Source organism: Rattus norvegicus, chromosome 1, assembly GCF_021556685.1.
Source record: "Rattus norvegicus strain SHRSP/BbbUtx chromosome 1, alternate assembly SHRSP_T2T, whole genome shotgun sequence".
NCBI classification, from domain to species: domain Eukaryota; kingdom Metazoa; phylum Chordata; class Mammalia; order Rodentia; family Muridae; genus Rattus; species Rattus norvegicus.
In genome coordinates, this window is record NC_141534.1 from 246,488,059 (window position 1) to 246,511,651 (window position 23,593).

A 23,593-nucleotide genomic window follows, 5' to 3' on the forward strand; every position below is an offset into this window, starting at 1 on the left:
CAAGGGATCAGTGAGCCCCCTTCCCCACCTCATTCAACAGCTCTGTAATACCAGATGTGCTTCCTAACTGACTGGAGAACCCGAGTCCTTAGTGCAATGTTGACCATCAGTGGATTGTTTTAAGAGTCAGATCCTTGGGGCTGGAGAGATGGCTCAGTGGTTAAGAGCACTGACTGCTCTTCCAGAGGTCCTGAGTTCAAATCCCAGCAACCACATGGTGGCTCACAACCATCTGTAATGAGATCCGATGCCCTCTTCTGGTGTGTGTGAAAACAGTGACAGTGTACTCATATAATAATAAATAAATAAATAAAAAAAAGAGCACTGACTGCTCTTCCAGAGGTCCTGAGTTCAAATCCCAGCAACCACATGGTGGCTCACAACCATCTGTAATGAGATCCGATGCCCTCTTCTGGTGTGTGTGAAAACAGTGACAGTGTACTCATATAATAATAAATAAATAAATAAATAAATAAAGAGCACTGACTGCTCTTCCAGAGGACCTGAGTTCAAATCCCAGCAACCACATGGTGGCTCACAACCATCTGTAATGAAATCTGATGCCCTCTTCTGGTGTGTCTGAAGACAGCTACAGTGTACTCATATATAATAAATAAATAAATAAATTTTAATAAAAAAAAGAGTCAGATCCTTGGCTAACCTCCTTGTTGATATATTCTCTGTATCTATAATTATGAAGAATGAGGTTTAGACTTAAAGGGTGATATATAGAGTTGCAGTTGGGGAATCAGTCAAGTTTAGAAGACCCTGCAACCTACCTTCCACTGTCTGTCTCAACAGAGCTCTTTGGCCTGTGACTTGGGTCATACCCATTGCTCCGGGAACCTTGTTTGGTCTGAACATCTCCCTTCTCTGAGTTTTCCTACCTTTCCAACTCTACAACCAGATCCGCCAGACTCATTTATTCACTCAGGAATACACTTGCACCTCAGCTGGCGTGTGTGAGACTTAAGATGTGAGACCACGCTCTCATGCCTATGTTGTTTCTATTCTAGGAGGATTTTCCTAAGGTCATCCATCCATTCATTGAACTAAAATAACCAAGTACCTACTGTGTGCCCAGAACTTGTGAGGTTTCGGGTATAGAAGTGGATGATGAAGTTGAAGTCCTAGTCTATCCTAATGGAATGCATTTCAATCCAGTACAATTTGCAGCAGATGTAGGGTTGATGAGTGCTTGATGGCTAAACGTTTTGGAAGTGTTGTGGCTAACTGTTCTTTCTGCTTCTTTTGTCCATTCACAGCCATCTCCATCTTCTGGACCTCCCTCCTACCACTTCCCTGAGGCTACCCTGGTCAAGATCACCAGTGACTTCCACAGCAGCTCACTGGTGAGATTCCATGTTGGCCAGATCATCTCCCTTTAACTCCCACAGTGCAACCGGGCATTTCTCACATCCCCACGGATCATCCCCTCCTAAATTTTGTTGTCTCCTTCTCTTCTCTTAGCTTCAAACCACTTTATCTCCCAAAGGCAACTTGAGGAGGTAAGTAAAGGTTTATTTCCTCATATAGCTTGTAGGTTATCACTTGGAGAAGTCAAGACAGGAACTCAAGACAAGAACTGAAGAAAGGAACCAGTGCAGAGGCCATGGAGGGTTGCTGCTTGCTGGATTGCTCCCATGGTTTGCTCAACCTACCTTCTTTTATAGCACTGAGTTTATTTTGTTCTCTGGGCATAGGGTGCAGCTTTAAGAGTAGTTTGCATACCTGGTGAGACACCATTGGAGAGAACAAATTTTTCATTTGTAATCAGTTGTCAATTGGCGATAGTTCCTGAGGAGGGATATGGCCTTGTATCCAACTGTTCTCTCAACACTTGGACCCTATCAAGCCTGGACCTGTGCAGGACCTGTGCATTATGCCACAATTCCTGTGAGTTTGTGAGTGCACTGGCCCTGCTGTGCTTAGAAGGTCTTCCTTCCTTGATGTCCTCTATCCCCTCTGGTTCTTGATGAGAACTGATGGCGGCATCCCATTCAGAGCTGAGTGCTCCAAGTCCTCTCACTCTGCTCAAGGATCAGCTATATTTATTTCCATCAACTTCAGGAGGAAGCTTCTCTGGTGATGGCTAAGCAAGGCACTGATCGAAGAGTCTAGCGGAATGTCATTGTGAGTCATTTTGTGGCTGCATTCCTTTGGCAGAACAGTAGTATTTGATTTTACCTATGTCCCTGGCCTACCTCATCTCAGGCTCTTGGCTACCTAAGCAGTGTCAGAGATGGAGGTCCTCTTCATGGGGAAAGACTTAAATCCAATCAAATATTGGTCAGTTAGTCTCACGAGATCTGTACCACTATTACACCAACACATCTTGCTCACAGTTCACCATTGTAGCCTGAAGGGATTGTAACTAGATTGGGGTTTAGCTTTCTCTTTTGGTAGCATGCAGAGTTCTTTCCAGTATCATAAACACTAGTTAGCGCTGACGATGGTAGAGAAGCACCAGCTTGACTTCTCATGCTCAATGACTTATGTAGGTGTTGTCTTTGGTCATATGGTGCTACCGTCAGTTTGTGGAGAACAACCTACAGTCTTGGCAATAGCTATTTTTGTTCTTTGTTTATTGGATATTTTTATTTACATTTCAAATGTTATCCCCTTTTCTGGTTTCCCTATCCATAAACCCCCATGTGCCATCCCCCCTCACCCCTTTTCTATGAGGGTTCAACCTACCTTCTTATAGCACCCAATCCAAACAGCCCATAGGAAGCATCACCCTCCCACATCTATCATCAGTCAAGAAAATGAACCACAGGCTTGCCCACAGGTGAATCTTGTGCCGTCATTCAAAACTAGCCAGCACAACCTGCAAATCCCTAGCCTTGTATCTCCAGCCTTGGCTTCTTTCTGGAATTCTAGGATCGTATGTATAAATGTTTGTTGATAACAAATTGATCGTTCAAAATACAACTCTTTCTGTTGACCACTGAGGCTACTACTCACACATCGCTGTTGTCAGCATCAGCCTCTCTTGAACTCCTTGAGCCAAAAGCACAAAAGTGATGAGCTCTCATGCTCAGTCTATCAGCAAGACCTACCAGAGCATCTCAAAGTATCCCTGGGATGCCTCTACTTGTCTCCATATTTACTACCCAAACCCATTTCAGACTACAGCTGTCTCTTGTCTGAACCACTGCAAAGGTCTTTCAGTGGACCTCCCAGTTCTCAGTCTTGTTCGTCCCTGTTATTGCTGATAACGTAACCACAATGAACTATTAGGATGGGAACCGGGCCGCTAACATAGGCTCCAGTGGCTCTACCACATTTAAAATAAAATACAAACTCTGTCTGCCCTCAATCTCTAACCACCATGATACTTTCATCTCCTACCATGTTTACTTTGGTACCTCCTTTCTGATCACACTGGCCCAGGGTCTTCATAACGGTTGTTCTCTTTGACTGGAATGTTCTTCCCACATGTGTAGATCCTTCTTGTCCTTTACATCTAGATGTAGTTGTGTTGTTTTGTTTCGGGGTGTGTGTGTGTGTGTGTGTGTGTGTGTGTGTGTGTGTATGCATGTGCATGTGCATGTGTTAGAGGGTGCCACATGTGGAAGTTAAAGGACAACTTGTGGAAGTCAGTTTCTCCCTCTACTAGGTAGGACCAAGAGCCTGAATCCAGTCATCAGGCTTGTAAGAAAGCATCCTTTCCAGCTGAGCCATCCTCACCACCCTTTCCTCTCTGGTTTACGTCCTCAGAAAGGCCTTCCATCATCACCCACTATAACATGCCTCTCTATTTTAATTCTCTGTGTCCCACTTTGTCCTAATATATTAGTCTCTGTCTGTAGACAGTTTCTTGCCCATTTTGTTTTGTTAAAACCTAAGATCCCAGAGTATAGTGTGTTTGCCTTGCTTAGGATAAGGCAGAGTAAACAATACAGACTAGGGACAAATACAGGTAAAGAAGTAAACAGATGAGTCCTCTATAAGACCTTTAACAATAAAGAGGTGTCTTAATGTTTTCATGGATATTATTAAGGGTTTTCACCATTGGAATTTAGAACAAAGCCAGTATCATCATAGAAACCTGTAGTGCCTAGAAAACTATCAATATTAAAACCGTAAGCAGTCCATTTATGAACAAGAAAGAATTTTCATGACTTTTACAGAGAACAGAAGAGACATTTTAAGTCTAAACTTATGCAATTGCATTTCTCAAAATAGAATTCTGCAATATAGAGACAGATGAACCATATTGACCACAGCTGGACTGGGGCATGCCCTGTAAGTCTACTCATGTTGCTACCAAAATACTCATGGCTTCCTTTAGTGCATGTTCCTTTAGGTTTGCCTAATGTTCCAGGAGAGCCATTCAGAAGGAAGAAAGCCGTCCATCCAGCTGCTGTAGAGCGTATCAGTGTCCAGCAATACAGAGCACTCTGGGATTTGAGTCAGAACAGTGGCCATATGAAAATCAAAGTATATTGGGGTTGGGGATTTAGCTCAGTGGTAGAGCGCTTGCCTAGCGAGCGCAAGGCCCTGGGTTCGGTCCCCAGCTCCGAAAAAAAAAAAAAGAAAGAAAATCAAAGTATAAATGGGTGAATGGGCAATTAGAAAGTCACCCAAATAGAAGAACTATAGGTGTCCCCAAAGGCCCAAGGCTTCCCAAGACTGGCATCCTTAACTTCAACACACATCAGAAGATGTCTGACCTACGGGGCATCATTTTGTAGCAGTTCTTAAGAATTCTTTAGAAAAGGCACAGAAAGCCTGTTTGAAAACAGATCACGGAGTACCTGGTTCTTACTGACAGAAGAGACAAAAACATTCCAAATGTTTGCAACTAAATGACTCATAACCCCTTCAGGAAGGATCATACCGCAAAGGAATTAGTCGTAATGCAATGTCTTCCACTGACTGTTTTTCAAGCTCCAAAGTTTCTAGTAGGTGGATAAAAATGATCCTGATTCTCTCTTCCTTGCTCGGCTTTGCATCTTCAATACTTAAATGCCCAGTAAGCAAAGAAGAGATTTGCTTATTAAATAATCCTCTAACTTACTCAATCTCTAACTCTCCTTACCTGCCCTCTGTGACATGACACTGTCTGTCTGTCTGTCTGTCTGTCTTTCTCTCTCCCTCTCTCTCTCTCTCTCTCTCTCTCTCTCTCTCTCTCTCTCTCTCTCTGTGTGTGTGTGTGTGTGTGTGTGTGTGTGTGTCAGTCTCTCCACCTCTCTCAACCTCTCTGTTTCTCTCTGTCTGCCTCTCTCTATCACACACACACACACACACACACACACACACACACACACACTCCCTATCAGAGTTCATCACTGACATTGAACCTTGAACCTGTGAAGGAGTGGGTCTGGAATCCCACAGTGATCCCAGGTAAACTCTACCCCAAAACAAGTGGAGGCCTCCTAGCTTGTTGGAATAAACTAGCCTCTCTGCTGCTTCCAGATGCTAAGGGCAACTATATGCAGAAACTTCAAGATACATCCCAGTATCCTGAGCCTCCAATGCTCTGCATACGCCACCCAGAAAAGGGAGTCCTGATGACAAAGACTCAGGTTATCTTAGGAATTTTTATCCTACAAGTTTCGACTCACTAGAACTGCTCAATATTTCCTTAGAGATCCAATTCGTCTGTGCCCAGCAATGACTCCCTGTTAAACAGAAATGCATACTTTAACACAACAATACTAACACTAGCAGTGGTTAACATATCAGCACTCATAGGAACAAGGCCTTTCTTTGGTGAATGATTTCCACATGCCACCCAGTCTATCAAAACCTGCAAAATGAAGCTTTAGCTATCGATTTTATAGATATGCATCTTGTACCTTACAGGAAGGCCTGGGGTCTATGTTCAGACTAGCACATACAAGAGCCTAGATTAAGTCCTGAGTTTTGAGTCACTCCCTGACCCAAAACATCAATGGCTTCAAGTCCCAGGTTTCCCTTAAATAGTTGTGAAACCTTCAAAATGTTCACTCACCTCCTGAGCTACCCCACAAGAAGACCACCAGGGTCAACTAACCTGGACCCTTGTGGGCTCTCAGAGACTGAACCACCAACCAAAGAGCATGCACAGGCGGGGCCAGGCCCCCGCCCCCACACACGTAGCAGATGTGCTGTTCCGCCTGGAGCGGTAACCCCTGACTCTGTTGCCCTCCTGTGGATCCTGTTCCCCTAACTAGGCTGACTTGTCTGGCCTCAGTGGGAGATGAAGTGCCAGAATGGGTTGGTACCCAGGAGGGCCTCCCCCTTCTTAGAGGAGAAGGGATAGGGGAGGGGTGGTGTGAGAGGAGCACTGAGGGGAGAGGGGTAGGCTGCAGGTGGGATGCAAAGTGAGTGAGTGAATGAATGAATGAATGAATGAATGACTAGGATAAAAAGAGAAGGAACTAACAAAAGTTAGCATGGGGCTACTGGGAGAATGGAGTCAGTGCGGCAGCACCTACTGTGGGTTAAAACTAATTTTAACCGCCAGGACTCTCATCTATAAGCCTGACACCCAAAAAGGTTTTAAATCAGATCTTTCTCTTAAACTGATGATATCCAATTCCCTATTGCCACAAACTTAGCACATAACAACACCTTGAGCCTATTACTCGGTAGTCATTTGGATCCTATGAGTGACACGCATCTTCCTTGGCTAACACTGAGCCAGCATTAGAAGGCTGCAATCCTTCCAAGAATCAAGAAGAACCCGTTTTCTCCTCCTCTTTTCTGACTTCTGGAAGCTACTCCCATCCCTTGGGCTACTCCCATCCCTTGGCTACTCCCATCCCTTGGCTACTCCCATCCCTTGGCATGTGCTCCCCTCCATCTTTGAAGCTAGCAGTTGTGGCTTGGGTCATCCTCCCATGAAATACCACTACAAGAGCCCCACCACTGCCTCCTCTCCTTCTCTAACTCTCTTGCCAGTCTCTTCCACATTTAAAGACCCTTATGATAGTATTAGGTGCAGTCAGGCAATCCAGAACTCCCCAACTGTCAAGTCAACTGACTGGAAGCCTTGGTTCCACCTGCTCCCTCACCGCCCCTGACCCTTTTAGGACGCACAGTCACATGTGTACAGGTTCCAGGAATTTGGACACAGGCATACTTAGAAAAGGACTTTCTTTCCTTCTGAGTTTCCAGTAATCCTCTATGGCAGAAAAATATGGTGTGCCTGATATTACTACTTTTTATTTTTATTTTTATCATTATTATTATTTACTATTTTTTAAACTTTGTCTTTTCTCCCCAGGGGGGAGAAATGTTTTAACGTTTGCATAGGTATGCCTTATCATCAAGACGACTCGTAATTAACTATCCCAGCAGCTATGTAATCTACATTTACTAAATTACATTTCTAAATTCTAAAAAATCAGGACCCTGAAATACAGGCAGCCAGCCCAAAGGGTTTCAGATATGACATTAAGGAATTATGCTTACACTATAATTACGGTTATTATTAATGTCCTCATCATCTTGTCTGACAAGGAAAGGGAAATGCTCTGTGGTTGACAGGGTTAGCAGACGGTATTCACAATGTCGATAGCCAAAGACCTGCAGAAGGTTCAAAAGACCAGGTCTCAAAGCACATACACATACATCCCCTGCAAATGCTTCTTTCTATCCACGTATCCCTAGGAAAAAATATTTACCCTCAATGGCTAAATAATGTACTTCTTTTCCTCACCTTAGAGTAAAAAATTATCAGAATCATTACAGGGATTAAATTAAATGAATCATGTAAGTCTCCTGTTGTTGGGCTTGGTATACAGTACACATTTAATAAATGCTATTTCTACTCCCAGCGGCTCTACTCAGGCATTGCCTTCATACCTAATGCCTCTGACTTTCCTTTATGAAGTTCATGAGCTTAATTGAAAATGTTTTGATTCACTGAAAGAAAAAAGGTTTGGAATTTCCATTTAATTTTGTCTGATCTACAGCAATGACGGCGAAAGCTGCTAAGGCTTTCACAGTACTGGCAACTTGTTAATGTCTGTGTTCCACAGGTGCAGAGAGCCATCAGTGACTCACCAGTTTACAGGGCCTTGGGGAGGCCGTTCCCTGGTGTTATCACTGCCTACACCTTGCTTCTGTCCTCCCCACACAATCTCTCATTCATGCTAATTTGGTTTGGTTTCCCAAGTAAACTCCACGTTCATCATGTTCTGTAGATGTGGGAGAATAAGAAGTTAGGCCCAGACGTATCTGGAATCTGAGATACCCGTCCCTTCCTTTCTTCCTCCCTCCTCCCCCTTTTCCCTCAGTCAATCCACAAAGACAACTGAACACTGGCTATAAAACAGACATTGTAGAAGGTACAGATGAGCCCAGGAATCATGAATTCATTACAGCCGATTTCTCAATGCCTTAATTGCAAAGTGAAGTAAATGCTAGAAGGAAAAAGCGCAGGGTGATCTGAGACACTTTAAGTCTGGGGATTCCAGGAATGCTTAACAGCCACACAGTAGACAAGGGCCACAATGACGTAAAGGAACCAATGAGCTTCGGAATCAGACAGTTCCCGCAATATGCAATGTACAAGAGTTTCCTCAGCATCCTCCCCTACTGAATAGTCTTACAAACAGTCCTACGTGTCATGCTCACTTTTGATCAGAAGAGACACTAGATGTCAGAGACTACTCAGTTTACAACGATGCTATGAAAATTCGGTATCACTGGCTACTGTTCTGTGCCTGTAAATGTCAGTAACAAGAAACACTCACAAACTGGTAGATTATATCTGAAATATTTACAAAGGAGAATGACACACCTACATTGAGGTTTGAGGAAATGTGGAAACGTGTAGGAAAAACAATTAAGTTGGGGAAGAAGTCAGTGGTTAGGCATTGTAGCTCACATTAAGTTGAACCATGTAATAGACAGCATAGTGGTAATGGCTAATCAGTAAGAAGTTAGGGGCTCCTTATGCTGGGAGCCAAGATACTTGTCCTTCATACTCCTCCTTCTAAAGCACAGCCCTTCAAAGTGACCAGACCTCTCCAAGCTCCTAATCTAGATAACAAGAAGGGAAAGAAGGCCAGGAGCTTATGCTAATTGTCTTGAGGGATGTTATCAGAAAGCCAAATTATTAGCGCTCTATTAGCATCTCTTGGACCTAAAAGCTAGGAAATTGCCTTTATTCTAGGAAGCCATAGCCTGAGTGGGGGCCGTATTTCCATAACTAAAGAGGAAGGAGAGGGTGGACACAGGGGAAAGCAACTGCAGAATCATCAATAAGGGGCAAACTCTTACAGACTTGGGTGTCTTCCTTACTATCCCTTCACTTGGAAGGCCTCCCTGCTTTTCTGTCAGGGCTCACTCATAAGCTAAGTTAGAGCCTCTATCCTGACTGCTTTTCCTTTGCCTAGGATCCTTTCTGGTATTTCCACAATCAATCTAATTCTACATTTTGGTTGCAACCTAAAACAAGATTTACCCCCACCATTAGCCCATAACCCAACTTCTATTATATTTTATAAATGTATTTTCCTGTTATCTTCCGCAAACATATATTTATAAAACACACACATATAACATGTTATAACATATATCACACATGTTATATATCATTCATGTGCTATGTAATATATAATGATAAACAATATTATATGTTATATATGGTGACATATTTTATGTTATATATAAATATTATAAAATATGTAAATATATGTATATAACATAGACGTGTAAATATGAATTGCTTGAATTGGTTTCAGCATATTTCCATTGGTATAAATGGTATCTCCTTAGACAAGTCACCTGTGCTCTCTGAGTCCTTGGCTCCTCTAACAGCACACGGGGAGAAAGACAATCACTTCATAATGAGGTAGAGAGAATGAGAGAAGATTTGGTATGTGGAAGTGATCTATGAACAAAAAAAGCAATCCTGTAGGTTAACAGAAGAAAAAACATTAAAGCTGTTTGTGGGAAGTGTTACCTCCCAAAAGAACAAGGGAGTCTGTCTCTTCTCATCTTTCCTTAGCAAAACTAGAAGATTCCAACAATTCTTAAAATATCTGTACGAGCTGCAAATTAATAGGAGTTGAGCAAGAATGACTTCCTTCGAAGAGAAAGACAATCCCGAGAGGCCAGAATGCCCCGGCACTGCTGATCACAGCAGAACCAACGCCAGCAGCAGAAGTCAGATCACCGAAGGCAGTGAGTCACCGCACCTGGCAAGGAGGCAAGACTTCAGCCAGACACCAGTCAGACCTAAACACTGAGGCTCTTGGAAAAGCACCAGATGACTTCCTGTAACTCTGAAGAGCCCAAAGTGACCCCTGCCCCCACATATGGATCTAGACAGGGACTGCTGACAGTACTTAAACAATTGCATCTGCTCAGACTAATCATATATCTGAAAGAGAGCCAAAGGATGCACTTAACAAGTTGTCATCGATAAACACTTTTGTTTCTTTTGCTACAAAATAAATGATGTTTGTGCTAGGAAATGCCTAAAGTATATGTGAACGCTTTAACAATAATTTTAAACTCTAATTACAATTCCTGTCAAGAAAGAGAGCATGGCACTACCCCAGAAGCATGTCACTTGGGTCGCAATCTCTTTCCCACATAGAAATGATTATTCTTGTTCTCCTTAGCTACATTCCCTCCTTATTTAAGTTACCAATAATACACACCCCTACACAATGTTGTCTATTTCTTACTTTCATTGTGTGTGGAATCACATATATTTATTCTTTTGTACTTTGTTCTTTCTGGTCAGCATTATGTATGTGACCCTACAATAGTCATTGTTAAAATGATAGGGCATCTAAAATTTGATTTAAGCAGAGCTCTGTAATACTTAGTAATCTCCCTAAGTAGTTCTGATTTATAGTCAATCTATTCACATACATACAGCATATCATATATATGTATATATCACAATTCATATATATGCATAACACACATATATATGTATATATATCATAATTTATCTACTCATTCTATCATTGACATAAATGCATATTAATCATCTCAAGCTCAGTAGTTTTAAGCTAGTAAGTACTATAAACATTTTTATAGAATGCTTTTAGTAAACAAGATATATATATAAATCACAATTTATCTACTCATTCTACTATTGACACATATGCATATTAATCAAGAGTCTCTGTTGTTTACACTTGCAGTGAAGCAACAAAGACATGGTGTGTATGTGCCCTTAGTAACTCATGGCAAGAGTGAAACACATTCAGTAGTTCAGTTTATAGTTACATGACTAACCTATGAACGTTCTCTTACTCCTCCTTTTTGCCAACATTTAGTATTTTTTCCAGACATTTTACTTATTACTTATCTGGAGAGTTGAACATTTCTTCTATTTAAGCTTTCTACCTTAAGATCAAAGTTAACTATTATACAAAAGGGTGGCATGTGCCTGTCATCCCAAAACTTGGGAGGTCGGGGCGCGTAGATCACCAGTTCAAAAGCAGACTAAACTGGGATGCAAGATCCTATCTCCAAAACAAATAAACAGAACAGAAATCACCCATTAGTGAATGGAATTTCAGTATGAAATCAGATTCACAAATACAGGCAAGCATTGCTTATCCAGGGAAGCACTGCTTATACAGGCAAGCATTGCTTATCCAGGCAAGCATTGCTTATCCAGGCAAGCACTACTTATACAGGCAAACATTGCTTATACAGGCAAGCATTAGCAACAGGCAAGCATTGCTTAGCACCAGAGACGGGAGATACAGTCCGAACAATGCATTGTTCAATTTTACCATTATGAAAACACAGTATTTGCCCAAATTATAACAGCCTAACATCACTAGGTGATATAATCTTATGAGGCTAAAATTGCATCTAAGGTTCATCATTGATTGAAACATTATGAGAGGCTGGAGAGATGGCTCAAGGATGAAGGACATTGGTTGCTTTTCAGAAGACCCAGGTTCAATTCCAAGCACCCACAGGCAGCTCACAGATGTCTATAAAAAACTCCAGTCCCAGGTGATCCAACAAACACAGTGTGTACAGACACACATGTAGGCAAAATGCCCATTCACAGAAAATTTTAAAAGGTTAAAAAAGTTATCAAAATGTTGTTATGTAGGCTATGACTGGATATAATTTAATGGATTTTCTTGGATTAGGGCTGATAGAAAAAGCATTTGGAATCATGGGGGAAAAAAACAACATAAACAAACAAGCAAACAGAAGATCAATATGACCAGAATGCAGAGAGCAGGACATACTAGTCTACAAGATGTGGAGAACTGAAGCAGGGACAAATCAAGGTCCTTGTACAGATGATAGAAGAGTTTTAATTTCATTCCAAGAAGCGTGAAAAGGCAATGATGGTTTTTAAGGAAGAAATTTACATGATGTTATTTCTATATTTGTGTGTTTAAACTATTTCAGGCACACGCTCACTTCTATCTGTAATGAGGTTTCAGACCAATGTTTCCACTCAGAGCAACTATAAAAAGCTTGATACAGTGCAAAGGATGCGTGCACACACCTTCTTGTAGGTATCACAGAGCTCTTGGAACACTAGGACTTCAGGACTAAAGCCACCACAGAAGGCAGGAAGTTAGGCTTAAATCCCCTTGGGTTATTAGCCAAAACTGGGTCAGGTCTAAAAGGCTGAGGATCCAAGAAAGAGCTTACATGTGGAAATGCTTGTAAGAGTCAAAAATGCCAGAAGAGCTTTTGGCAATCGTCCGGGACCAGAGAGACAAAAATTAGAGACTTGAAAGGCCAAGATCCCAGTGAGAAGGGAGGACCAGAAGACAAGGCAAGCACTAAGCTGCCATTTCACTCAAGACATTTGCTGGATTGTGGAACTGAGAAGCCCGAGAGCTCCCATACTAAAAGTTTTCAGTGGGAGTTTTGACAGTCTCACAGTTCTCCAGAGACTAAAATGTAAGTCAGAGGGAGAAGTCGCCGAGAACATCCAAATCTCTGAGCTGAACTCCTAGGAAAGTTGACATCCTAGAAAGGGGCATCTGCCAGTAGCAGCGCTTCATCAGCAAACCAGGACTTGCAAGGACAGCTCGAGATGGTCTGCCTTCACTACCAATTGATTGGATTTAAAAGTCACCGTGGAAACATTTTCTGATTGTGTCAAGAAGACCTTTCCAGAAAACTTTAACTGAAAAGGAAAGATTCCCCTGCATGCAGTCAGCACGATATCATGGGTTAATATGCTGGGTTCTATTTAAAAAAAAACAAGGGAAAGAAGCTGACTGACATAAGGTCACCAGATACATCATGATACTGAAAGCATGATTTTCACACTATAGGGAATTATAGCCCCTCAAACTAAACTGACTCTCAGGGATTGGGAGATGGCTTCCAACATAAACCCGAGGAGCTGAGCTTAGACCCCTTGCACCTAGGTAATGACAGGCCAGATATGGTGGCATGTGTCTGTAATCCTAGTGGTAAGGAAACAGGGACAGATGCATTCCTGGAGCTGGCTGGCCAGCCTAGCCAGTGGGTGAGCTCTGGATTTCGTGAGAGACTTTGTCTCAAAATAAAGCAATTCCCCCTTTAAATTGTTTATCTTCAGGTTTGGGACCACAGCAACAAGAAACTTACCTGATAAAGGAAGTTAGTAGCAGGAGTGCAATTGTTGCATTGATAAATTTGACCTAGTTCCTGTCCTTTAGAACTAGTCTGCAGGGAGAGAATGGAAGAATCTGGAGCTTTGAGCCACAGAAGCCCTAGCAGGCTGTAAATAGAGCTCAACGAACCACTCCAGTAAGAGTCTGGAGGCCAGAATGACAAGAGAACTGTGGGCAGTGAATACCTTGGTTCATGAGGTTTCAGAGTATGACAAGGATTCTATCAGGATCCAGGCTAGAGGTCACTCATATTATATTCTTGCAAACAATCAGATGGCATTCTGCCTGTGCCCTGAGACTGTGGATGAGGATGAATTTTAAAATAATCAACTAAATTTGTTTGGCAGAGGAAATTTCAAGACACGCTAACCAACAGACCCAGACATAGTTATCAGTTACTGCTCTAATCCAGTTCTACAGTGAGAGATAGCAAATGAAACAGAAAGATATGAAAGGGGTGTGTGTGTGTGTGTGTGTGTGTGTGTGTGTGTGTGTGTGTGTGTGTGTGTGTGTGTAAAGGAGAAGGGGACAGGTGAAAGCTGTGAAAAAGGGGGGTGCTCAGAACTTAGCCATAACTGTTGAAGTAGTTAGTGCCATAAAGGGAAAACTCTCCCTCATCACTAAGATGATAGAAAGGTGCTCTGAGGGTAAGCCCCAGTCATTGAATAATGCATTGTAATAATTCAAATACATATAAAACGTCAGAGACTGAACAGACAACGGATGTTCTGTCACAAAATGACCATCTATAGAAATGTTTTCTCAGGGTCAGCCTGAGAGCCATGCAGTTATGGTCTAAAGGGTCCAGGATACACTTCAAGAGGCACTGTCTTATATACAGTATTAATTGTTTAGGCATGAAAGATACAAGAGGGAAGAGGGTCTCAAGAGCCTTCACTAAGGTTCCAGAAAGCAAAGGAGGCCAGGAAGCAATGTGTAGCAAAGTTGAATCCCCCACCCCACCCCAAGAAAGCCTAGGAGACAATTTCACTAAGCTAGGAAAGTGAAGCTTAAGTTGAAATAGAGACTCCAGTATTTCAGAGGAACCAGAAATATGGGACGTCTACCAAGTAAGTTAAAATCTCAGAGAGAAGCTGACCTCCTCTCCCCAGACTAAAGAGACTATGTGTGCTATTTTCACCATAACTGGAGGAGCAGAACCACATTAAGGCTGTTGGAGCCCAGGTGGTTCTATTGTGAGACCTAAATGGTAGATATGGGTGTGGTCTGCCCTGAAACAACCACAGGGTTTTAGTCTTGTTTTGGTCTGATCCTTGTTCTGGTTCTGGTTCTTACTATCCTCCCATTCCTCCCTTTTGGCATACAAATGTTTGTTCTCTGCCATTGTATACTGAAAGCATTCACATTATTTGCAGTTGTTTTTGTTTATAGGCAATCATAGTTAAGACATGCCTTTGAGTTTCAGAATGGACTTTGGGCTTCTAAACAGTGTTGGAACTATTAAGTCTATAAAGACTTTCAGATAGGGATTAATTATTTAATTTGTCATTAAAATGAAAGTTAGACCTTAGGAGCCAGTAGTAGAATGCATTTAAGTAATGTGTTTGGATATTGAATCAGAAAAGGGTATTTGATGGTTATCTTCATTGTCAACTTGATTGAATGTAGCACTGCCTCCAGTGTGTCTTAAGAATGTTTCCAGAAAGACAGCAAATGCTGGCGAGGATGCGGAGAAAGAGGAACACTCCTCCATTGTTGGTGGGGTTGCAGACTGGTACAACCATTCTGGAAATCAGTCTGGAGGTTACTCAGAAAATTGGACATTGAACTGCCTGAGGATACAGCTATACCTCTCTTGGGCATATACCCAAAAGATGCCCCAACATATAAAAAAGACACATGATCCACTATGTTCATCGCAGCCTTATTTACAATAGCCAGAAAATGGAAAGAACCCAGATGCCCTTCAGCAGAGGAATGGATACAGAAAATGTGGTACATCTACACAATGGAATATTACTCAGCTATCAAAAACAATGACTTTATGAAATTCGTAGGCAAATGGTTGGAACTGGAAAATATCCTGAGTGAGGTAACCCAATCACAGAAAGACATGCATGGTATGCACTCATTGATAAGTGGCTATTAGCCCAAATGCTTGAATTACCCTAGATCCCTAGAACAAACGAAACTCAAGACGGATGATCAAAATGTGAATGCTTCACTCCTTCTTTAAATGAGGAAAAAGAATACCCTTGGCAGGGAAGGGAGAGGCAAAGATTAAAACAGAGACTGAAGGAACACCCATTCAGAGCCTGCCCCACATGTGGCCCATACATATACAGCCACCCAATTAGACAAGATGGATGAAGCAAAGAAGTGCAGACCGACAGGAGCCGGATGTAGATCGCTCCTGAGAGACACAGCCAGAATACAGCAAACACAGAGGCGAATGCCAGCAGCAAACCACTGAACTGAGAATAGGACCCCCGTTGAAGGAATCAGAGAAAGAACTGGAAGAGCTTGAAGGGGCTCGAGACCCCATATGTACAACAATGTCAAGCAACCAGAGCTTCCAGGGACTAAGCCACTACCTAAAGACTATACATGGACTGACCCTGGACTCTGACCCCATAGGTAGCAATGAATATCCTAGTAAGAGCACCAGTGGAAGGGGAAGCCCTGGGTCCTGCTAAGACTGAACCCCCAGTGAACTAGATTGTTGGGGGGAGGGTGGTAATGGGGGGAGGGTGGGGAGGGGAACACCCATAAGGAAGGGGAGGGGAGAGGGGGATGTTTGCCCGGAAACTGGGAAAGGGAATAACACTCGAAATGTATATAAGAAATACTCAAGTTAATAAAAAAAAAAAAAAAGAATGTTTCCAGAAAGGGTTTAATGGAAAACATGAAGACCCACCATTGTTGCTGTAAAATTATAAAAAACAAGAATGACTGTCTTTTAACCCTTCCTAGGTCCGGCACTGCAGTGCCCCACGATATCTTCATCTTCATCTTGATCCAGATATCTTCATTATCTCAGTCAGCAGAGCCTCTCACCTCTCTGCTCCATCCCACATCACACTGCCGATGGCTTCTCTCTGAGCCTGGCAACAATCTCTCTACCCATCTAGTTCCCAAGGCAGGTTGCCACCATGCCAGACATACACATCCCAATTCCATGGCAGCCTAGTGTCTCCAGCCACCACACACTCTCTTGAACTTAAATTGCCACATGAAAGAACACACAACACAATAGCCTCGGATCCAACTGATAATATATAATTTGCTCATCTAGACATACAAAGCCCTGTACACATCCATCCCTTAAGAATATTCATAACAACCTGTAAATGTGCAGAGAGGAATCTGAACATCCGTCTCCATGTTCTCTCAGCTGCCTCTTTCTCCTCCAGTTCCAGTCTCTTCCCCTTCTCTTAAACTTTTCTCCCACCCATCCTTCCTTCTCATCCAATGACAGACCTCGTTCTATCTTGTACCTGCCTTCACCTGAGTGATGACATCATCCTACACACCATCAATGTAGGCAACACTATATCATGACTAGCATCCAGGACTGAATTACAAAGAGAAAGTAATATGACCATCATCCATCTTTCTCTACTTCCTTACTGTGAAAACAATGGAAATAATCTTGTCCTGTCACATGCCTTCCCTACTGTAATGGACCACACCCTCAAACTATAAGCCAAAATAAATCTATTCTACTTTAAGTTGCTTCTTATCAAATATTTTGTCACAATAATGAGAAAAGTAGCCCATATCTCATTCCTTAATTGAATTAAAATATCAACCCTTCAATATGTCTGCTTAGTATCTATTTGAATGACATGTTCCCTGTGGTTTTGGGCAGTTGAATTATTGGCCTCCAGCTGGCAGAACTGTTTGGGGAGGATTAGGAAGTGTGGCTTTGTTGAAGCAAGTGGTTCACTGGAGCTGAACTTGGAGGGTTTAAAACCCACATCATTCCAGGTTTGCTTTCTTGGCTTCCTGTCTGGTTCAGTATGTGAGATCTCAGCTTGCTGCTCTAGCCACTATGCCTGCCTGCTACCATGCTTCTTTGCCATGACGATGATGGACTCTCATCCCTCCAAAAACCATAAACTCATATAAACCCTTCCTTCTAGAAGTTGCCCTGGGCATGGTATTTTACCACAGCAACCAGAAAGTAACTAATACAAGATTTGCAAAGTGACTTGACGAGCAATCAACATTCTGAGTAGCTTTATACATGGTGAGATGTATAGATTATTACATAGATTTATAGGATTAAAATATAGATGAATCTTATGGGCATTATAATGAATATAAGGATTCAAAGGTGCACGTGCTAGAGCTGGGCGTGGTAACATATGCCTATCATCCAGAGCCACAGAATCGCACCTTGTCACAAACAAAAATCAAACAGAAAGAGAACAGAGACTGTACAATCTCAGTTCTACCTTTTTAAAAATTCTAGTCGAGCCAAATTATGAAGCTAAAAGTCAGGTTATTTGCTTCCTTATGAAAATAAGAAGACAATTTACTCTTTATCATTCTCTCCTGAGCACCTAACAGAGGTTACGATGTGCTTTGTGAAGAGAGAGGGAGGAAGGAGGACCTCCGTGAGGTTGACACTGTTGTACTTTCTTATTCTGTTGACTATAAAGATACCCTGTTAGTTACCAAGCTTGCACTTAGGATGTGCACTGGGCTACAGGCTCCATATTTTAAATGTGTACGTTTTAAGATACATTTCAAATGTGTGAAAAGCTGTACAAATAAGATTGTACCTGGCCTCTGGAACACTTTTATAAACCTTAATAAAACTGATGTGTGCTGATTCCTGATGAGAACCACCCAACATAATGTCTCTCCTGAACTGGATGTTCATCAAGCCTCTGTACTATTTTATACTTCTGTATCTTTTTGTCTTTTGTTGTTGTTGTTGTTGTTGTTGCTGCTGCTGCTGCTGCTGCTGCTGCTGCTGCTGCTGCTGCTGCTGCTGCTGCTGCTGCTGCTGCTGCTGCTGCTGTTCCAAGACACGGTTTCATCATGTAGCTCTGGCTGTCTTGGGATTCACTCTGTAGACCAGGCTGCCCCCTGAGTTTTAGGATTAAAAGCATGTGCCACTATATCCCCAGCTACATTTTTCAATACTTCTATATCTTACATAAGCTCCAAGAACAACAAATCAAGTTTATTTTGCAGGTTTTAAAACTCTGTATGCTAGGTAATTTGAAGTTAGACGTGTTGGCACACATCTACAACCAAGTACTTGGGAGACAGAAGAAGGAGAATCCAAGGCCACTCGAGGTCTACACAGCAAGTTTGAGGCCACCTTTGGCTATCAGACTTCATAAAGGAAACTGTCTAGGAAAAGTACAAAAGAGGTTTGTAGGATGGCAAAACTTTATCATTCCTGTGTTCCTCTTCTTTAATAAATCTATGTTCACTATAATAATGATATTAATAATAATTAACTATTCTAGATCTTTTATTGGAAATGAATGAGGCAAAAGGAAACTAGAAAGATGAGTTTGAATATTACAGTGGCCCTAGTAATACAGAACTCATAGCAGAACAGTAAAGAAGAAAACCCAGTTGTGGACACAGTTCTTCGAGCTTAACCATTTAGCGGTATAAAAACTAGAAAAACAAATAAGTCCAAATGTGAGGAGTTCTTAAAGACGGAAGATCGAAGTTGACCTAGTAGAGAAGAAAAGCCAAAGACAGACTAAAGTAGAAGCATTAATAAAAAGCCAAGTCTTTGAGAGGGATGGGATGGAAAGAGGGTTCTATAATCTAACGGTTGCTACTTTTATTTTTAATGAACAGGAGTCATTCTCTGTAAGGGGTGCAGGATGGGAATTTTGAGGCCTTCAGAACACAATATGGTTTTGTGTTAGAAAGAGTTGGGAAAGAGCCCAACATGGTAGGACATGGTGAAGAAAATTTTCAGGTATTACTTCCGTCAGGTCATATGTCCAACAGATATCCAAACCCATACAGTGGTGTTGTGTGAGCTAACAAGAACAATCTTACTCATCCTTGGCTGTCCAGTACAAAGTACACTGTCATCTACTTTAGCTACTTGGGGAATAAGAAGAGAATAAGTTGTTTCGATGGTACATTTTGTGTCATCTGGCACATTCCACGGCAGAACTGAAGAAATTACCTTTCCCCGAAATAATTCACTTTAGTTATAAATGCATCTCCTTCCGACTTCTAGCTTTGGAAGTTCTTGGGAGGAAAAAAATCAATATTTCTGTCAATTTTATCAATTTTTAACTTTATCTAAAGGAATAATATGCAGTCCCAAAATTTTACTTAGGGAAAATTCACCAACGGGTCAATTCTTGGGGGAACAAAATACACAAGATATGCCTACATTGCCATAATCTGCAGCAACCACAGGGATATAATTAGTAAAAAGCTAAGGATCTTGCCAAGAAGAATTAACCTTTACTGTGTATGCAGGATGTTCCTGCTGGTACTAAATTGCATGTGTACACAGATTCCTTTAGCCCAAGTACAGGAATCACAGGGTTGCTCAGACAAACCTGAATGTGCCCTCAGCAAGAGAAGCGCAGGTTGACAAGTTAGTACAAAGTGCTGTTTATCACTGTCCAATTATGAGATGAAGTAAAGGTTATGAAGACATCACTTGCAGCCTAGGTTGATATCTCTTTTATTACACTTAGGTCCGTTCTCAAGGACTCCATTCATGGGAGAACTGTTTCGGTTGACTGAGCAGTCGGTGTCTGTGTGTGTAATTCATGGATATACTTATTGTGTGCATCGAGTGCACTCTCCAAATTCCTGTTGTCACAGCCAGACTGGAAATGCATATGTTTTTGTCATTTTAACTACAGTAATTCAGAACTTCAACTGCCAAGTCTGGTGCCAATATTCTCACAGAGGCAGTTCATGCTCCACTCTTAAAATAATTCCTTGTTTGCTGTCAGAGGCTCCTGTCATGACACATAAAATGGCAGTATCATTTTTATAAAAAAAAAAATGAAATCACTACCTAAGTACAACTACCGTGTGCTTCTTTTTCTCAACAAACATTCCTTTTACTATCTTACCCTTTATTTAGTAATTATAAACTTTGGTCACAAAGCAAAATAGAAGACCATTTCAAACGTACCAAGCCACACATTGCAATGTTTTCACAGAGGAAAGAATGGGAGGAAATCTCAGTTACACGCCAGCACATCCTCTGAGGCACTGTCATTGTGAATGCAGAGGCACCAATTACTCTCCCCATGCTGAAAGAGATACACGTTTAAAGGTTCTGCGGGTCCACTAAGAAAACAAGCCACTATTTCTCCATATCATTAAACACAACAGGGTATAGAGTCCTGTGCTGGATTGAAATCACCAGCAGAATTCCAAGTATAGATATTAAGGCTTAATATTCCAATTCCAAATGAAACAGAATTGTTCTGTAGCCAAGGAGTATTGAAACCATACATCAAGTTGTCGTTTGTATATGTCTAAGGCCAAAGACCATCTCCTCATCAAAATTCTGTATTCTGAGAATCCGAAGAAACTCCGGGGTTTCTCTTACTCTATGACACCCAAAACAGCATTTCTTCTTCTCTTTCCCCAGCATCCCTGACAGATGGTCAACCTCTGCTTCAATTACTCCACTGGGGGAATTCTCAATATTATATTCCTAGATTCCCAGGGGATATGACGAAAGACTAGAACCAACCTTTAAGACGAGAGTAAGGCTCTCCAGTCAGTAAGCAGGAGACCGACAGCATGGTCAAACACCGAAGCCAGACTTCCACGAGACAAGATTCAAAATTAGCATTTTATAAGAGTGCAGCATTTAAGAGCCCAATACTAGGACCATTCAAGGGCCTTTCTTCATCCTCAGAGTAGCTCCTAAAATCTGGGAAGCCCCATGCCTTTTCCCTTCTGACTGATTTATTAAAGAGAGAAACAATTTTATCACAGCAATGGTTTGTCAAGCTAGAGAGCATCAAACCAATTCCTCACACACACTTCCCCAAAAGAAGAAATAAGCAAAGAGACCCCCTGGTGGAATTGCTAGTACTTTTAAAACTCTGGTCTTAGAATCATCACTACACTAAACCAGAAACATTTCGAGGTTTCTTTTAAACGTCTGCCTTTAGCCTGTGCTTGAAGTTGCTTGGTTGGTGTAGGGGTGATGGGTGCGGGGTTGTATTTTAAGCTCAGCCCTTCTTCCCGCCGTGAAGTCTAGCTTGATCCTCCCAGGAAAGGCTGGCGCGAGCTCAGCGCCCAGCACATCCCCAGCAGAGCCTGGGACTGGGCGGCCTGTTCCTTACCTGTCGATGCTGATCACGCACAGGGTCATGATCGAGGCCGTGCAGCACATGACGTCCATGGCGATGAAGACGTTGCAGAAGAAGTGGCCGAAGATCCACTTGCCCCCGATGAGGTCGGTGACACTAACGAAAGGCATGACCGCCACGGCCACCGAGAGGTCAGCCAGCGCCAGGGACACAATCAGGTAGTTGGAGGGCTGGCGGAGCTTCTTGACGAAGCACACCGAGATCACCACCAGGCAGTTGCCTGCGATCGTCAGCAGCGTGATGAGCGTCAGGATGGAGCCGATCACAACTTTCTCCACTCTGCCATAGTTGATCTGCTCCCCGCAGCCTGAGACATTGTCCGGTGGCGCGTCCCAGGTGGGCGCCGGGCTAGCCGTCACCTCTAGGAAGCCACTCAGCAGGTGCGGCATCCAGGAGCTCACCACAGGGTGGGCGCCACCGTCGGGGCTCAGGTCCTGCAGCCCGCGCCCCACCTCCGGCAGGATGAGTGAACGGAGATGGCCGTAGAGGTCGGGGCGGCCGCTGCTGTTAACGTCCATCATCGTGCCGAGCGCCGCTGCCCATGGAGCCGGCGACCCCGCCAAGCGCTCCGGCAGCCGGCCCCGGGGCTGGATTCACCTTGCCCGCTCGGCTCCGCGCGGCCCAGCCATGGGGTCCGGGGCTGGCCACTGGGGGGCGCCCGGCTCGGCCTCGCGACCCCGCACGTCCCAGGGTCCCCCAGCCTCTGCGGATGACGCGTGGGCGAGGACTCCCCGCGGGAGGCACCAGCGGTCCCCGACGGGCACGCGAGAGGAGCAGGGTGGCGAGCCGAGCCTGGCCGGGTTGGCCGCACCGCAGCCCCGCAGCGATGCGCGCCGGTGCCGGGAGCGCCGGGCCGCCGCGGCCGAAGTTGCGGAGTGCGCCCCGCCCCTCGCGCCCGCCGCCGCCGCTCCCCTGCGGCAGCCGCGCCGCGTCCCAGCCACCGCCTCCGGCAGCCGCCAGCGCCCGGCGCGCACCGGGACGGGCTTCCCCTGCTGGGCAGCCCGGCTGATGCGCACCGTGCGAAAGCTCAGCCCGGGCTCGCCCTGCCGCAGACCCCCTGGCCTCTACACTGTAGCAAATGACAAGCGGGTGGGAGCCGTTTGCTTTTCAAGAAGACTCGGGGTCAGGGATGAACTGGTGAAGAACCTCTTTGGTGGATATTTTTTAAGCCCTAAGTAAAAATAATTAAATAAAAAATAAAGAAAAAACCTATTGAGCACAGCACTAAACATCAAATAGATACTTCCGTTTCCCATTTTGACCACTTATGAGAGAAATCGAAGATGGAAAAAAAGAAGCAGCCAGATGGGGTGGGCGTAGGAGCTCTGATGCTCTGAGGAAAAGGGGGGGAGAAAGAAAGAAAAGAGTAGGGGTGCCTGAGGCCCCAGCAGCTAGGCTAGCACTGGGCACCAACTTCCAGGTGGCTTCAACCCTTCCTAACCTTTTTGAGGGCTGGAGACAGGCCTCTCCACTTGAAAATACACCCTGGCTACCTTTACATAAAGGTTTCCAAATACACACTATCAAGATGTGGCTAGAATTTCCCTTCACATCCTGAAAATCTTGCATACGCACATAAAGATTGGCCAGTTATAATGGCCTACAGACCTGAGGATGCCTATCGTATAATAGATAGCTATTGCCTAAAACCCCTTCTGGTATTCAAACTCTGTCAGAGTGGCTGGATTTTATTATTCATGAGGCTTAGCTTCATTCCATTTGTTTGAA

General features: G+C 43.3%; 1 protein-coding gene across 2 annotated transcripts in view; it reads right to left on the reverse strand.

The window, feature by feature from the left end:
* Positions 1-22,501, reverse strand: part of Htr7 (5-hydroxytryptamine receptor 7) — a 116,673-nt gene extending 94,172 nt beyond the window's left edge. For both annotated transcript variants that reach the window (NM_001438419.1, NM_022938.3), the window contains 1 exon segment: positions 21,839-22,501. In NM_001438419.1, the coding sequence (NP_001425348.1) occupies positions 21,839-22,386 (548 nt within the window). In that variant the 5' untranslated portion in view covers positions 22,387-22,501.
* Positions 22,502-23,593: the final 1,092 nt, after the last annotated feature.